This window comes from Carassius carassius, chromosome 30 (genome assembly GCF_963082965.1).
Source record: "Carassius carassius chromosome 30, fCarCar2.1, whole genome shotgun sequence".
NCBI lineage: Eukaryota > Metazoa > Chordata > Actinopteri > Cypriniformes > Cyprinidae > Carassius > Carassius carassius.
In genome coordinates this window covers 4,925,064-4,943,228 of record NC_081784.1, presented here as the reverse complement: position 1 = coordinate 4,943,228, position 18,165 = coordinate 4,925,064, and the positions used below count along the sequence as shown (strand labels likewise).

Here is an 18,165-nt window from a genome sequence, read left to right as displayed (position 1 = left end):
TTGAATTAAGTTTGACACAAACTAGTTTTTCAAACGATTTTACATGAATACATTCGAGATGCATAGTTTGCTCTAACTCACCCCTATAATGATATCCACATGACCACACTTTCAGGAAGTTATGAGAAACTGACTCTGAAATCCCCTTTAACTGGGTTTGTTTTAACATCTGTCTTGACTTGTGATTATGCACTCCTCACAAGCAATAATGTGACTTACAGGACCTATGACTAGTGTCTTAAACTCTATACTAGGGGTTTTTCTTCACACACTTTCAGCTTGGTTCCAAGAAACTGATTAAACGAGATCTAGACTTGGTCTGTGTTCAGAAAACCCTCCCGAGACGTGTTTAAAGGCTGTAATATACCTGCGCTGACACAAGAACATCATGTTGGTCTGTAATTCATTCCTTTTCCTCATCTCAGGTGTGTTCGTCTTGTCTTGAGCCAAGTCTTCAACATCATTTGTGTTTTTAGTGCTGAAATGTATTCTGGACTTACTCAGGCGTATCAAATCAACTCTATGCTGCATTTTTTAGAAACTCTGCGACCATCCTATCACCTCCATCAAAATAACGAATACGGCTTCATGCTCGGCAAAACAAACTGTACAATCTGATATCAGCCTCTTAGATTAATTTGGTTGTACCACTAAAAGCTGAATATACTCAGGCATCTCACTGCATTGGTTTTGGTGCTTTGTGTTTTTTAATTTAAAGGATTAGTTAAGAATAGTTCATCTAGAAATGTAAATGTAATCATTTTATTGGTTCTCATGGCATTCCAATCCTGTATTACATTTTCTTTCATGGAAAAAGAAGTTTGGTGAGTTCTTTTCCATGCACTTAAAGTGACTGTCAATCTTTAAAAATGGCATAAAAAGAACCAATAAAGTAGTCCTTTTGAGTTGTACTTCAAATCTTTTGAAGAGAATTGATCGCTTCGTTGTTAAACTCTTTAAATTAAAAAATATATACAGTATATATTAGGGGAAACTTTGGGGGGTACTACTAAAGTTTACTAAAATTGGTTAAAAAGCTAAATTTAAATATTGTGATAAAAATGGTAAAAAGCAAATCAAAATTTGTAAAACTTTTAAAATTGAAAATAAAGTATTATATGATAGTATGCACATTACTGAAAGAACTCTGCTTTGTGAGTTTAATGGGATTATTTTACTCCGAAAAGAAAATAGTCATTTACTCGCCTTCATGTGATGTGTTTTTATTTTTGTATGAACTATCATTTATTTGGTTCTGGGTCACTGAATGCTTTCAATGGAAAAATCAGCATGGACCTTTTGGATATTTTTGTTCCATAAAATAAAGAAAATACAGGTTTGGAATGACTTGAGGCTGAGTATTTAATTTTGTGAGGTGAGGTGTGTGTGGGGGGGGGTGAACTTCTAGATTGCTTTAAATTCCAAAGATTCATTTCGCATGCATTCGGCGCATTTGTTGCACCCCACATCCCTTTAACTGTTTTAGAATCAGCTCCGAGTTCTGTAGGTCACGGACTGCAACAGATTCTTGCGGTTCTCCTGTAACCTGATGTCATGTGTGTTTTACTGTGGTGAACCGTAGGCAGAATATTAGAGTAGAGAAATCTAGAAGAGCGGGATTTACTGATGAGTTGCCCTGCATGAGTCTAAGATGATGTGACATTCTTGGATGGCCTTGTATGCACCAAACCGCAGTCATGAGGTGGAAATAATTGGTTTGAAATCTCTCGTGTTTATTAGGTGGTTTAGAAGTGTACCTGTGGAGGAGTTTCTGCTTTATGATAATTAAAAAATTGTATGAACTCATTTGTGGTGTTTGTCTTTTTTGTTTGTTTTTTTTTTTATATCTGCACTCTCGTGAGATTCTTGAGCCTGTTAAAAAATTAAGAGATTTTTAAAGGAATATTCTGCCTTAAAATACAGCTTGCACTCTGTGCTCCGCTTCACCCGTTATGCTATGATTACTATAGAAAATAATTTTCTTCATTAATGGACAGCAATGGATTTAAAATGTACAGCTTTCAAAATTGAGTTTCTAAAGTATCAGCTACTCATTACACATTTTCACAAGTTTTTTTTATGATTCGATCCAATCTTGCAGTTGATATCTATTCCTTTTTTTATATATATTAAGAAAGTTAGGGAACTTGCTCTCAGGACCCCATGGTGAATATACGCATTACAAGCTGTATAAAACATAGGCCTGGTTTCACAGACAGGGTTTAGGTTAAGCCAGGATTAGGCCATCGATCAATTAGGACATTTAAGTATCTATAAACATGCCTTAGAAAAAGAAATTACTGGTGTCCATCTTGAGACAAATCAATAATACTAACAATAATACTAACATATTTTAAGATATGTCAGTGCAAGTTTATTACTGTTAAAACCGAACAGACATGCATTTTAGTCTTTGTCTACACTTAAGCCTAGTCTGCATTTTAAGTATGGTTTATAATATGCATTTTGTGCCATATTTTGTATGTGTATGTACTTTGCAAAATCAATGTATAGCCAGTTAAAATAGTTTAATATTTCAAAAGTCTCATAAATGCCTTGATTCCCAAATTGCCCTATATATATAAAGCATGTAAATTTTTTTACATGCAATCAATTGCAATCCATTTGTAATGTTAGTGAGACGTGTACTGACAAATGACCCTATAGTTTTATATGCTACAGATTTAGGAATAGACTCTCGCATGATTTATTAGGACGTGTTTGAAATCCTCGTCATTTTTAGTCCAAGTTAAAAACTCAAACTGCCCAATACACACAGTCAGGCTTTGGAAAAATACATTTATTTACATAAATCAACCAAGAAACTGAATTCAGAAGCCGTATCTGTACAGCGCATCTTGCAATGCATTTGGCATTGTGCTTCATCTGTACAACAGGAGACATTACACATAACCCACTGCTATTATACAGCACGATTACATGCTGAAAAAAGGGAGAATTTAAAATCATTTTAGCCACCAGCAAAACTCACTGTTAGTCTTGGTGGAGCTAAACACTATTTCTTAGCAACTACGTCAATGTTAAGCATGTTCTTTCAGGTTAGCGCCTATCATCAAAAGCTGTAATGATGTATTTGAACTCTATGGACGAACAGCACTCCAACAGTTAGTTAAGTGTTAAGCGAGTTATTTACACAAGACTCTCACTGCCCACTGGAAGAGGTTTCATCACAAACTCACACTGTAGTGTAATACTGCATTACAAAACAATACTAGTATGCACTGCCACTGTCTTCATATACTGTTTTCCTCCCAATTTCATCCATATTATAGTGGCTGATGGCTGGAGATAAAACTGATGCGCTACATTAATTACAAGTCACGAAACACAATGATTCAGAAAATAATGTTCACTAAATAAATCTGTCTAAAGACATATAGTTTGTCCTGGTGTAATAAAAAGGCCACTAATACTCTTAAAGTTCATTGTTATAGATGACTATTTATCTCTGGGAATATATTATGAAACAGGTTTATTAACTGCAGTTATGAGGCATCAGGAACCATAATGTTTTAATAGAGTGATCAATTAAGGACCAAACACTGGATTCTGAATCCCTGAAACCCAGACATCAGCATCAAAAAGATAGAAATGAAATATGATCGGCATATCGCTTAAATTATCTGAAGGCAGGCAAGATGGTGAATTTCACAAACGCTGTCATATTTCACCCCAGTAAATATTGATTGTGCTTAAAAAAAAAAAATTGGTTCAAGATTTTTGCAACATGACTTTTTTTGATTTGTGAAATTATTTCCGTAACTGAATGCATACAAAAAAAAAAAAAAACTTCATTTCATACAAAATACATTTTCTGTTTGTATCACTTTAACAGTATATACATACTAAATTGAATTCAAATTTAAACAAAAATCATTGTGTCCAGACTTGCTTGCTTTTTTTCTTGCAAAGCAATTTACTTCTTTTGAGTTTGGCGTGAAATATAACAGGAAATTATGAAATTCATCCGAGAAGACCACATAAAAAGTTATTTTGTAAGATTATAACATATAACGGTTTGCTTTTAGAATTGAATATTGCATTCACTAGTCGAATTGTTAATGAAGGAAGAAAAGTGGTTCAAGTGAAACGGCACCTCGTCTTTTACATGCTTTAAAGATTCATTTGAAAGATAGTGATTCACCTGAACATTTCTAATTCAATATAAAACTGCAACTCATTAATATAAAAACTTATTTCGATATTTCTTTCCTTCTTAAAATGTCAAAGCCCATAAAATGAGTAATGCACTCTCGGGTCTGATCAAATCAACTGAAACAAAGCTCAATCTCTATTCAAAACGCCAAACGCAATAATCGCATTCACACACAAAAAAAAAGAGAAAACCAAATCCAGCGTCTGTGAAAATGTCCTGTAGTGTCTCTCAAAGCTGCGTGAAATCAAAATGACGTGGATGGAATCGAACAGAGTTTTGATGATGAGCTCAGGCCTCCTCCGTCTCGGGGAAATTGAGGATCTTGCGATGAGCTTGTCGGAGATATTGCTGCTGCTTGAAATAAACCTTAAACGCTCCTTTAATAGCCACAAACGCTATGCCACCCTGAAACAGAGAGAGATACAGCTCATCAGTCTCAGGATACGTGTGTACAGATCACTGAAAACGCTTTCCAGGATGTTCTTGTACCAGAATGGTCCTCTGAAGGTTGGAGTTGACGCTGCTGAACATCAGTTTACCCACGATGGTGGCGATGGTGGGGAACACGAGGGCGCCGCACAGAATGCGTGTGGCTGACACATGATCGGCCATCGGACTGGCCTCCGCCGGGATCCTCGGCACTGGGCAGCCAATACCTGCACAAGACAGAATGAGACACGGGATTTATGAGCGCTTTCGGTGAAGATTTCACAAAGCTTGTAGTAAACAATACAAGTAGTGATGAACAGAAATATGAAGCAGTTCAGCTTTCCAACTGTGTTCTTTAAAATGAGACTGATAGCTTTGTCAAGGGATAAAAAACTGGTTTCAAATCCTGAATTTAGAGTAAATATTGTGTAAAATAGGTTAATTTGCAAAAAAATAAATTTTATATTAGTGTTAAATGTGTTCCTTTAATTTATCTTAAATTTGCAATTAAGAATAGATATTAGGAAATGTCAATAACATCTATAATTACAATATTTTAAATATTAGACCATATTTATTTAAATTAAATAATACATATAATTATTAAATAATAATAACAACATGATTAAATGTGGATATGTGTAAGTAAATAAAAAAGAGTGCAGAATTAAATAAGTTTGTGAATGCAGTGAATGAGTATTTCTGAGCCAAATCTATATATATTTTTTATTATTATTATTGTTTAATTTAGTTAAATATTTTTTTTATCATTTGGGTCTTGTTTTTGGTTTGTTTTCATTTGATGTGAATTTAAAAAGTAGAATCATCAACCTTAGATAAGCTATTACCCATAAATTAAAAACTAAATTTATGATACGCAAAAGTAGGCTAAGTATATTAAGAACTATACTGGATATTACAAATAAACTTATTTTAGAGGCTTTTTGCCCAATTTATTTGCAACTTATTAATAATAACAAATCAGCATATTAGAATGATTTCTGAAGGATCATGTGACACTGAAGACTGAAAAAAAGTGAAACTTTTTTTTTTTAAGATCATAATTATTCCAAACACACACACACACATATATATATATATATATATATATATATATATATATAGTCCACAGACACATCTCTGTCTGTTCCATAACCACTGACCTGGGAAGATACTGTTAAGGATCTGAAGCTTACTGGAGTATTTCCTCCAGAGGCGGAGCACATAATCCTCCCAGCGAATCATCTTCCCTAGAATTAGCATAACTGGGATGGTGGGCAGGCCAATCAACAAGAAGAGAGGATCGGCCCGTTCCATCACATCCAGACCTTCCTTATGACCCACAACCTAAAGAGACAGAGATAGACAGATTGGTAAGAATCAAATAATGCCTGTGAAATCATTTCAGCTGTGAGTGACGTCTCACCTGCATGACAGTCACCGCTCCGTATGTGACAGCCGTCCAGTAAATGGATCCCACCATGATACCAGCAGCAGCAAACGGACAGGCCTTCGAGATCAACCGGTCTGCCAGATCCAGCACATACACCACCGGCCCTGAACACAGAAACACACTTTAGCACGCAGTTCCAGGCTAAAACAGCTTTTGAATTGCAGATGACAATATCTGGAAAGTCGTGGCCTATAAAATGCTGAGAGATATGGTGTATTAATAACAGGGTGTACACAAAAATGCTGAATTTTTATGAACACTTTCTTCAAACAGTACTTTCACAGAATTAACTAACTAAAGATTATGTTTACATACCAAACAATTATAACATAAGGCAAATCAACTCAAAATAACTACGAAAACACTAGCAGCTAAGGATACATTAAAATGATTAAAAAACGATGTTTACTTTATAATGTTACAAAATCATATTTACGTTAAAGAAAAAAATCCTGAAAACGTTTTTTATTACGTTTCTTCAAAAATATTAAGCTGCACAACTCATTTCAACATTGATAATAAATATTTATTGAGCAGCAAATCATAGTAGAATGATTTCTGAAAGAGTAATGATGCTGAAAATTCAGCTTTGCATCACAGAAATAAATTACATTTTAAAATGCATTCAAATAGAAAACAGTTCTTTTTATTGGCATGTATAAAATCATGCAGAAATGAAGCTATATTTAAGAAACAGTATAACAAAGCAAGAAGGAGAAGTGTCTGTGGTTTCCCGCCTCTCCAGCAGGGGGCAGAAGATTATGATATATTGTGTAGGTAATCAACAGCCCTTCAAATGCTCTTCTCACTATATATGATTATTTATCCAAATTTGAGACATCACAGCACTGAGAGCACACCAGCTACCGCAGATCATCCAGTTTAATTCACTATATGGTCATCGTGACACGCCGCTAAGCTGATGGGAATGAGAAGCGCTTTATTGTCCCATGTGTGATCAATGATGACTCAGGAATAAAGCTTTATGATCACTGCAAAGCACACAGTGAACAGTCCTAACAGTCCCAAACATGGAGCATTTTACTCCGTTACTGTACATGGAACCGCAGTGAAAAATTTCTGTGTAAATGAACCTTCGCCACACATTAATTCAGCTCTCAAAGGCAGAGCAGGCACTCTTCAGGCATGTGTGTGTGTGTGTGTGTGTGTGTCGGGATCACGGAATCTGATTCACGTTCTCTCTAGCACTGCATGAGACTACTGCATGGGAACAGGAATCGCTCGGACACTTCTGCAGCCGGCCACTGATTCAATTATTAAAATCACTCAAAATCAACTCCACTTAGCAGGAATACATCTGCAGTCTATTCTTCCTTGATTTACACCAGCTTCACTGCTCTGCCAAAGAACGGCAGTGAAACAAGGACTTTCCGTTCCCTACAAACCCTCTCCAATGCCAGGCTGCGTAAGACAAGTTCAGTGTGAAGTCATCTCTTCAAGCTGCACTGCTCTGAAAAACATCTTTAAAGGTAATCAGGAGAAGTATATGGGGAAAGGACAGATGGTCTTTCACCTTCATAGTTATGTAATGGCTTTTCCAAGCAAAGTGGCAGATCTGTGTAGCATTTAGCAAGACCAACTAAACTTCCAAACCAAAGTCAGCATTGTAAGGCATCATATATAAAGTGGAACACAGTGCGTCCTGTGGAAGAAATGGGAGTGTTTGTGAAGCACTGCACTGCGTATTATATGGTAAGATGTGGACAGCGTGTCCCGTCCGTCTGATGTGAAAGAACTTCCTCGTCCATGGGCTACTGAAATCAACAACTGAATGTCACCCATCAGGATTTTCATCTTTGTTACCAAAAGCACACACAAAGACTTTATGAAGAATAGAAATATCTTCCTCTTCCTTCAGTCAAATCAGCACAATCTTGTTTCAAGTTCAGATCTCTGCATGAACTTCAACCTAGTTTTGCACATTTCTATCTGCTGAAAGTATCTTCCGGATTTCTGCAGGTTCTATGAAGCCTTTTTTTTAATCTGAAAATGTCATTTATTCCAGTAATCAAAGCTAAATTCAGTTCAGATTTCAAAGAACAATAGGAAACTCACTTCTCTATTCACACATATTCTGTTTCCCAATCTTTCTCAGTCGTCACATTCAATTCAGAAGACAAGCTCACAATGCCATTAAAACATGAAACGGTGATTACACAGCGGTGCAGGAAACCCTCATATTCACAAGCAGTGACGTTCATCTCTCTGACTGCGCCGCTCTGCCTCGCTCGCCTTCCTGCAGTTTGAAAGTTAGACGGGGAGCATGATTGGTGCAATTTCACAGCTGGCCGCGGTCACCCTGACAACCATATCCCAGAATAAACCCATCGCTGTGGAAAGAGACGGAGAGTGAGAGAGGACGACAGACCGGCCCTCAGGAGATCCAGTCGGAGGAAGATTATTAGCGCAGCGTGAAGAGAAACTAATGTTGTTATACTCTCAAACCTGACCGATTTACATAAGAGATGAAACACAAGAGGATGAAAAATGACATTTGGCTTCGTGAGCAGCGGATTACTGGAATCACAAGCAAATCCTCATCACCAGTATCAATAGAGGGATTTCTCTTTTCAATCAGGATTGACCTACTAAGTACAAAAGAAACTAAATAAACAAGCGCAAGTATTCATAACTCCTGCAGTGACATTTGATGAAGGTTGATAAAGTCTGAAAGTATGTCTAGAATTTTGCCTGTCGTGTGTGGTACGTGAAAGTGAACTGCTTATTATATTCCCAGCAAAGGCAGGGCGATGTATTTAATATTTTCACTTTCAATTAAGCCATTAATTAGTCATTAAAATCAACGTTTTTTGTTGTTGTTGATAGAAGTTAATACTATTTTTGAGAAAGAGTGCATTGATTTAATCAAAAGTTGAGAGTAAGGACATTTATAACATTAAGAAAGATTCCTATTTCAAATAAATGTGTTTTTTTTTAGAACTTTCTGTCAACCAAAGAATCCTGAATCATGGTTTCCACAAAAATATTAAGCAGCACAACTGTTTTCAAATTAAGAAACGTAAGAATGATCATGTGATGCTGAAGACTGGAGTAATGATGCAGAAAATTCAGCTTTGCATCACAGGAATAAATGACATTTTAAAACAGATTCACACAAGAAATGTAAAATTGTAACAATATTTTGATCATATAAAGGAAGTGTTGGTGAACAAAAGAAGAAAAAAAATATTTTTTTAGGAAAATCAACCAAATAAATGGCATAAAGTTTACTCTGTATATTAATCAAGAATGCAAGACAAATTTTTGAGAACATAAACTGACGCTCAGCATTAAAGAGTTGTCATACCGAGCTTAGGGAACACGATGAGGTATTCAGCATTGCATTGTGGGCAGGCGACACGCGCGGTGCTGTTGCCCCTCTGTTTCTCATCAACCCAGCGCTGAAGACATGACTGATGAACCCATTTAGTGGAACCACGGCAGCGGCACGGACGCACCCACTCCGCCGTACGGTCATCCTCATCTGTGGCAAAACACACCCAACAACTCCTGAAACACACACACAGACACATCAGCACTCGGGGATCCATTCAGGCCAAAGTATAACATAAAGGTGAAGAGAAACTTAGTCATGTAACTGTGCAAAGTTCAAGGCTCCAGGAGTTATTTTTATAGTTCATCTCTTAAAAGTATCAAGGGACAGTCTGCAAAAAAAAAAAAAAAAGAAAAAAGAAAAAGAGAAAGAAAGAAAGAGGCAACTGCTGAGTAATATGGGTCAGTGACTCAGCACAAATGAAACAAGATGATCAACTCCACCTCAAACGATGAAAAAAACATTGATGTTATCATTTTAATCTCCCCGTCATTTTTTTTCAACAACCCAACTGTCTAAACCATCACAGATAAAACTTGTTTTATATACTACGGTCTTAATAAATGAATTACTCAATTACTCAAATTATCACAATTGCACGCTCATTCACATATCAGATCATTCACCCACCAATTAAGATCATTTATAGATTAATTTAAGTTTTTATTTAATATTTGTCTTTTTGTGAACTGATCACATAATATGCCAATTAATTACTCCAAATGATGTCCAAATGTACGGTTTATTTTGTTGTCTAGCATCACAAAGACAATGTCTAATGAGTATACTTCTCCACGTCAAATCTCTCAGTGTTTCTGCGCTGCTGGATCAGGGATAGAGACTCGGCGTTCTCTCAGGTTCCGGAGACAGATTTTCCATTCTGGCTGTTTTTGAATAAAGCATGAGGGATGAAGAGGCGCTCAGGTGACCGTGATCATCATCTCAGGACTATCGGATGACAATCACAGACCCAAACCAGAAACAACAACACTTCAGCTTCTTTAAAAGATCTCAGTCTAAATAATATCCGAGTTTAATGCTGGTTATTGATTTAAACACTGTAAAATGCATTAAATTAAACATATTGGTAGCTGAAAGCACAAGCGCATTAAGACAATAGTTCAACAAATTAAAAATTGCCATACTCACCCTCAGACCATCCAAGATGTAGAGTTTGAATGATTCATTTTGAATAATTTGATCATTAATGAAAGTGACATTAAGCCAAGTATGGTGACCCATACTCAGAATTCATACTCTGCATTTAACCCATCCAAACACACACACACACACACACACACACAGTTGGGGGTTCCATGCCTTGCTCAAGGGCACCTAAGTCGTGTTATTGCCGGCCCGAGATTCGAACCCACAACCCTAGGGTTAGGAGTCAAACTCTCTAACCACTAGGCCATGACTTCCCAATGATAAATAACTGTTGTACTGGAGTGGTGTGGATTACTGTGATGTTTTCATCAGCGGTTTGGACTCTCATTCTGATGGCACCCATTCACTGCAGAGGATCCATTGGTGAGCAAGTGATGTAATGCTACATTTCTATAAATCTGTTCCCAACTCATCTACACCTTGGACGGCCTGGAGGGGAGTACATTTTAAGCTCCTTTTTAATTGTTAATTCCTATGAAAACACAAAAGTACAACACAAAAGAGCAGAAGCATCTCCTGTTCCTGTAACCTTGCCTCCATCATGATAACCATCAGACACACAATCACTTCCATGAAACCCAAGCCATCTCGCCGTCGCCCCTCACTCAAACACACTCACGTGCCATGGATTTACACACTGAGAGCTCGTGTTCGTTCAGGTACACTGTGAAAGGTCAGGAAAGCCGATTATCAGCCAATAAACAAGGTAAAACAAATTGTGCTGTGAAACACAGTCTGATTTAGGCTTGTTTGTGGGGGTAAAGTCTCAAACTACAGGCTATATTATCCACAGTAAAATACCAACAAGATATGAGGATGATGAGATTTGTCACAGATACATCAAAATTCTTTCGTTAACAATTGTGCTTTAAACCACAAATAAATAAATAAATAAATATGCTAATAACTATTTTTATGTTTTAAATAAACTAAACAAATTAATAGTAAAAACTACTAATAGATGATCAAATTAATAAAACATTTAAATGAGCTTCAGAAAAACAAAAACTTCTGTTGTTTTTAATGTTAAGATCAATAATAAATTATTAGGAAATGTTATTAGATTATTATTTTTTATAAGAATGAACCATCTCACAATATAGTGGAAGGTTTGATAAAAGATTCCCAATTCTTTCATAAACCCCAAATAGATTAAATAAATACTAATTATATTTTTAGCATTTAGATATACTGCATGAATAACAAACTACTAATTAAATTATTAGAAACATTTTCCCATTCATTTTCAAAGGGAGTGGACCACTTCCCCTTATAATGCAGGCTGGTTATGCTTTTTTTTTCTTTGCAAATTCATAATTCTCTGACACAAAATCAAATTATACAGAAGAAAACTGTGAGGAGGTGTTTAAAAATAACCCAACCATAATATTTTGCGGCCATGCAAAGCAAACTAGAGCATAAACCTTGTTCTTGCCAGCTTCTGTTCATTTTTACAATGAGAACATAAACATACACTTATTACAGCACCTTATCTCCACATGTGCAAACCAAACAGCTTGTGAATAAAAAGGCTAATAAAATTTTGACTCTGCCCATGCAGCTGAACAATGTGATCACATTCTGTCCACTGCTGTAGGTGAACAAACATGACAGAATTACTCTTCAGCAGCACTGTTTGTGATAATACATAAAATATCTCCAATATACCTAACCGACCAATTCCCATTAAATCATGTAAATATTCCAGGAAAGAAATGCCTCAAAACCCCAACAGGTTTCTTGACTTCTAGATTTACATTACTACATGACTTCTATAGCTCTATGAAATACCATCAGGAGGTTAGAAATTCAATACGCTCACCTTTCTTTACATGTTAAGAGCTGGTTACATGACACAGAAACACAATACAACAACTGGAACTGATAACCCTGATGATAGTTCAAATAGCATGACCTCTAGAGCCCTAACATCGGCAACTATTTGTGACCCCGGACCACAAAACCAGTCTTAAAGGGTTAGTTCAGCCAAATATTAAAATTATGTCATTAATAACTTACCCTTATGTTGTTCCAAACCCGTAAGACCTCTGTTTATCTTCGGAACACAGTGTAAAATATTTTAGATTTAGTCCGAGAGCTCTCAGTCCCTCCATTGAAGCTGTGTGTACGGTATACTGTCCATGTCCAGAAAGGTAATAAAAACATCTTCAAAATAGTCCATGTGACATCAGAGGGTCAGTTAGAATTTTTTGAAGCATCGAAAATACATTTTGGTCCAAAAATATCCATTTGTGGATAAATGCGTATTGGAGACGCGAACAGTTTAAAACGATTCAGTTCGATTTGGTGAACTGGTTAAAAAAAAACGGTTACATCGAATGATTCGTTCGCGAACCGGATATCACAAACTGCTTTGTTTTGAACTATCTCTCACAACAGACACGGAAGAGAAGACAATGCTGAATAAAGTCGTAGTTTTTGCTATTTTTGGACCAAAATGTATTTTCAATGCTTCAAAAAATTCTAACTGACCCTCTGATGTCACATGGACTACTTTGATGATGTTTTTCTTACCTTTCTGGACATGGACAGTAGACCGTACACACAGCTTCAATGGAGGGACTGAGAGCTCTCGGACTAAATATAAAATATCTTAAACTGTGTTCCGAAGATTAATGGAGGTCTTACGGGTTTGGAACGACATGAGGGTGAGTTATTAATGACATAATTTTAATATTTGGCTGAACTAACCCTTTAAGTGTCAATTTTTCCAAAATTGAGATTTATCATCACCATGAAATCTGAATAAATAAGCTTTCCACTGATGTATGGTTTGTCAGGATCGGACAATATTTGGCCGAGATACAACTATCTGAAAACCTGGAATCTGAGGGTGCAAAAAAATCTAAATATTGAGAAAATCGCCTTTAATACGCAATGCATATTACTAGGCAATAATTAAGTTTTGATATATTTACAGTAGGGAATTTACAAAATATCTTCATGAAACATGATCTTTAATTAATATCCTAATGATTTTTGGCATAAAAGAAAAATCTGTAATTTTGACCCAACGACGTTTTGTGCTCCCGGGTCACGTCACAAGGGATGAGTTTTCATGAATAAAGTTGTTCATTTTGCTAGTGTTGACTGATGTTGCTTTAAAAACAGGAATAAATCTGTGAAAGTTTGGAAGCTTCCTCTTGGTCAGATAATGCGGAAGCATTAAATGTCTACTGTTAAACACGGAGCAAAACTCTTCAATAAACCTCAGACTAAGTATTGAAAAGACGACCAATGGTGCGATTCACAGTGTTCTGAAGACAAACTCTCCGGCATGTTCTCATCGCTACACGTGTCAGACTGCATTTAAAGAGGCATTAAAACCTCGGCACAATGTGTTTATTCATTCGGCTGCAGTCATGTGACTGTGGGAATCTGAATGATCTTCCAGCCAAAACAGTGAGTAAAAGAAAGTATCTGAACAGCAGAGGAACCGCTGAGATCCCAGACGTTTCTACTATAATGACACAGATAGGATTGCCACGGTTTTGTTTGGAAATAAAGCAGCATATAAATATCCCTTTGTACCAACATTATTGCTGTAAGGCCAGCTACTTTAGACTATTAGAAATACTATGTGATAGACTGTGACTTATTCACAGCAACAGCTACATTAGAGTTCATGTAACTTCAGTCAGTGTTTTCCTGTAACACAAGTCCTCTTGAACTTGTGGTCTATATTTGTTCTGGAGGAGGGGTCAGATGTGGCCTACTGCTGATCCATAAACACACACACACACACACACCACACTCACTCTAACTCTCTACCCTGTGCTCAGAGTCACAAGACCCATCCACGAGATCATGTTTCAACAGCAAATGTATTAAGTCAAGAGGAACACAAATTCATACACCATGTAGAATTATCTGCATTTCTATAAAACGTATATGTCTGTTTCAGTGCAATAGTAAGCCACATTTTGACTGAATAGCTATAGTTGCTTATAACTACATTTATATTTGAAATCCTGACAGCCATTTCCTGTTAGAAAATGTGAACAATCACTGTAGAATTCACTTAGCATCGGCGTCAGCCTTCCACACACATTTTATTCAGAAAACCTTCAAATCCAGCAATTTATGGAAGCCATAATGTTGTGCAATTTTGAGTTTATATCTCACAGTTCTGACTTAAAAGTGGAATAAAAATTGCAAGAAACTGAAATTTCAGAAAAAAAGTCAGCATTGCGAGATATAAACACGAATTTGACATTCCGAGTTTATAGCTTGCAGTTCTGACTTTTTCACCGAAACAAAAAGAAACAAAATCTGAACTGTGAGATAAAAAACTCACAATTACCTTTTTTTTCAGTGGTGGAAATGAGCTTACATATTAGCAATCAGCATAGGCTCCATGCAAAATCGCATTTCATTGGTTTTCAGACAGAACATAACACCAAAAAAGGTCCAAATGATGGTGGATTATTTCCTGACACTTTCAAGTCTCAGTCTCAGTCACACATTTGTCATGAAAAGACAGCCTGCTTTACTCCTGATGATGGGGAAACATAGCAAAGTTGTGCTGGGAAAAACAATAAGGTTTAAAAACAGCCAAAATAAATGGAGCTGGCTTTCTAAATACCGACGAGAACAAAAGAGGGTTAAAGAGTGTCTGCCCCGTAAAGGTCAGGCAGGATTTAAGCATGACCCCGTCTATTCAAGTGATGAAGAGCTGCATTGCAGAGAGAGCAGCTGTGGGTGTTGGAGTCTGCCGGAAAGCTATCTGCCCCCACACAGACTTGTGAAGGTTGTTGCCTCAGTGACGGACATTAGAGAAGGATGCAGGATCCATTTGAGAGAGATGAGATCTTTCACCATGACAACTGACAGATATGTCTACAAACAGGCTAACGTGCCAATAAACCACTTTACTAACACCAGCTAGTCCAGTACTTTCCTCTCAATACCCATTTTATAACGTAAACAGAAGTATGAGGTCAAAAATGACAACCGTTCTAAAGATTGGGGGTTAGTGAAGATTTTTCACATTTTTAAAAGGAGTATTATTGCAATTAAAAATATTTGTTTTGTATTTTAATACATCTGAATGGAAAATATAAAGCAAAGTTGAATTTTTAGCATCATTACTCCAGTCTTCAGTATCACATGATCCTTCAGAAATCATTCTAATATGATGATTTGCTGCTGAAAAAAACTTTTTTTCTTATTTATAAATGTTAAAAACAGCTGTGCTACTCCGTATTTTTTTGTGGAAACCATGATACATTTCTATTCAAGATTCTCTGATTGATTAAAAGGACAGCGTTTATTTAAAACAGAAATGACTGGTTCTTTACAGTCACTTCAATGTACTAAATTGCTGCAGAAATAATATTTCTAAAAAAACAGAAATGTATATTTATAATAATATATAATATTTTATTAAAATATATTTATAATATTTACGCAATATTTTGTCTAAATGAACTTTTTAATTATCAAAAAATATATAAAATTCTTATTACATAAACATTTTTAGGATTCTTTAACTTTAAGGTTCTTTTAATTTTAAAAGAACAGCATTTATTTGAAATAGAAATCTTCTAACATTACGAATATTTTTACTGTCATTTTGGATTAATTTCATGCTTCCTTGATGAATAAAAGTATTTTTTCTTCTTTTTGAATAAAATAATTTCTTCACCCTTTACCCAAAAGTGCATCATGTATAATATACTAACATATGAAAGCAATAATAATGTATATACTAATATGAAAGTTAATAGCAATCTTATTTTTGACTAGAAGTACAGATCCGCTCAATTGTGTCCTGTCAGCAGGCCAGTGCTGTCTAGTTTATTTTGCAATCGCTGGCCCTCTGGCAAACAGGACAGTCAGCATGGAAAAACATGGACAAGGTCAGGACACCGAACAGCTCGACGACTACACGGCACGCAGTGACCCATAGAATAATTTCGGAAATGAGAACCTGTCCATGTCATTTACCAAAACAATACTATTGGATAGTGCTGTTTATTTATGACCCCTGAGGGTCATTCTTCAAAAACTGACCACAACAACAGTGTCATTATAAATTCTCCAGGACACACTGTCCTTTTTGCTGGGTTCATTTAAAATAAAAGCTCATAAGACCAACATCACGCAAGTCATGCGGCAAAGAGAGTTTTTTTGTTTTGTTTTTTAATCATGAACCTTTCCGAAATCATCCTCTGACCTGAGCAGGTGTGCAAGTCAGATCAAAGAGGCAATCAAGCCTCTTATGACTTAAGCTGTGTACTAAAGGAATATTCTGGGGTCAATACAAAGTTAAGCTGTCATAGTGTTGATTAACACAGGAAGCCATTTCAACGCGTGACACAGTTCACAAAACAAACAAAAAGGGTGACATGATGAACATTATTAGGTCATAAAACTGACTGGTCTTAATTCCTGTACTGATTATGTAAACTGGTAAACACAGTAACATATTCAGTCACATGCTAAGACTAGAGAAAATGCTCAGGATTCAGGAATTATATCCATTAAACATCAACAGAAGTTACCCCACTGCTTAAAGGACAATTTAATCAACTTGACAGCTCAAATAATAAACATTTCTATAAGTAGGAATTAATATAAACATTTTACAGCTTTAACAGTTAGTACACAATAAATGCCACATTAAGCAGAATAAAACAGCTTTTCACAGTCAAAGAAGCTTATTTAATGTACTGTTTTGCATAAATTAAGAGAGAACCCCATAATATTTAGACACAGTCCATAACAACAATAACAATTACTGTCACTATTGTCAACAACAAAACATAATCCATAATAATAATAAAACCAATATTAATAATAGTAATGACTATTAATAATATTAATATTGCATATTCTGTTGTTGAAGAAAATAAAAAAATAAGTTCTGCAAAGCAGTGTGTTTTCAGTATGTTATTAGAGGTTAACAAAAAATAGATTGATCTTTAGGAGCTGTTTAACATAAATAAGCTTAAAGATCTAAAAGGTATATAATCAATGGAGCAAAACTTTATTTAAAACACAATTAAAAGGCCCAAAGGAAGGCCACGCCCCCTTCAAAGACATCACATTATGTAAGTAACACTCGTAGCATCTCTATGTAAGAGCAGAAACGCTGTAAACCTGCAAACAATCACTTATCTTCTACTCGAATTGTTCGGTACGAATATTTATGTGTTTAAGCATATTTCTAAAAGTCTATAAATGTATCTTTACTGACAGGTTGAAATGTAGCTGATATTAGCCGTTTGTTTACTTTCTATTTCTTTCACTCACCTGTCCACAACCTGCTGCATCACAACCGCTCCCTCTTCTGCCATATTTACATGAGTCCACGCACTTGATTATTGACTGAAAACTAAAGTATGACAATGTTTTAATATTTGAATAATGGATATGTAATCGTCAGGCCGCAGTGAATCTTAACGCCGTATTAAACACGCATATGAGCGTCTTACTGTCATTAAACTACCGCTGGAATCCGATTATAAACCATCGAGGCTGATTATTACAAACCGATCTATTAATGAACTTTCATAAATGTCAGTAATTCCAAAAACGCGCAGCGACTCCATTGACTGC

General features: G+C 35.9%; 1 protein-coding gene across 1 annotated transcript; it reads right to left on the bottom strand.

Moving 5' to 3' along the window:
- Window positions 1-2,785: 2,785 nt before the first annotated feature.
- On the bottom strand, window positions 2,786-18,164 carry LOC132110453 (E3 ubiquitin-protein ligase MARCHF5-like). Its single transcript, XM_059517073.1, has 6 exons — window positions 17,860-18,164; window positions 9,388-9,590; window positions 6,033-6,163; window positions 5,770-5,953; window positions 4,667-4,833; window positions 2,786-4,582 (listed from the first exon to the last, which is right to left on the bottom strand). The coding sequence occupies exons 1-6, from the start codon at window positions 17,901-17,903 to the stop codon at window positions 4,466-4,468; spliced, it is 846 nt and encodes a 281-aa protein (XP_059373056.1). The 5' UTR covers window positions 17,904-18,164; the 3' UTR covers window positions 2,786-4,465.
- Between the last annotated feature and the right edge of the window lies 1 nt (window position 18,165).

Coding starts and splice junctions, on each gene's coding strand:
- LOC132110453 (XM_059517073.1), bottom strand. CDS start 17,903: ATGGCAGAAGAGGGAGCGGTTGTGATGCAGCAGGTTGTGGACAG. Junction 9,591..17,859: donor ATGCAGCAGGTTGTGGACAG/GTGAGTGAAAGA, acceptor TGTGTGTTTCAG/GAGTTGTTGGGTGTGTTTTG. Junction 6,164..9,387: donor CATCGTGTTCCCTAAGCTCG/GTATGACAACTC, acceptor TTCTGTGTTCAG/GGCCGGTGGTGTATGTGCTG.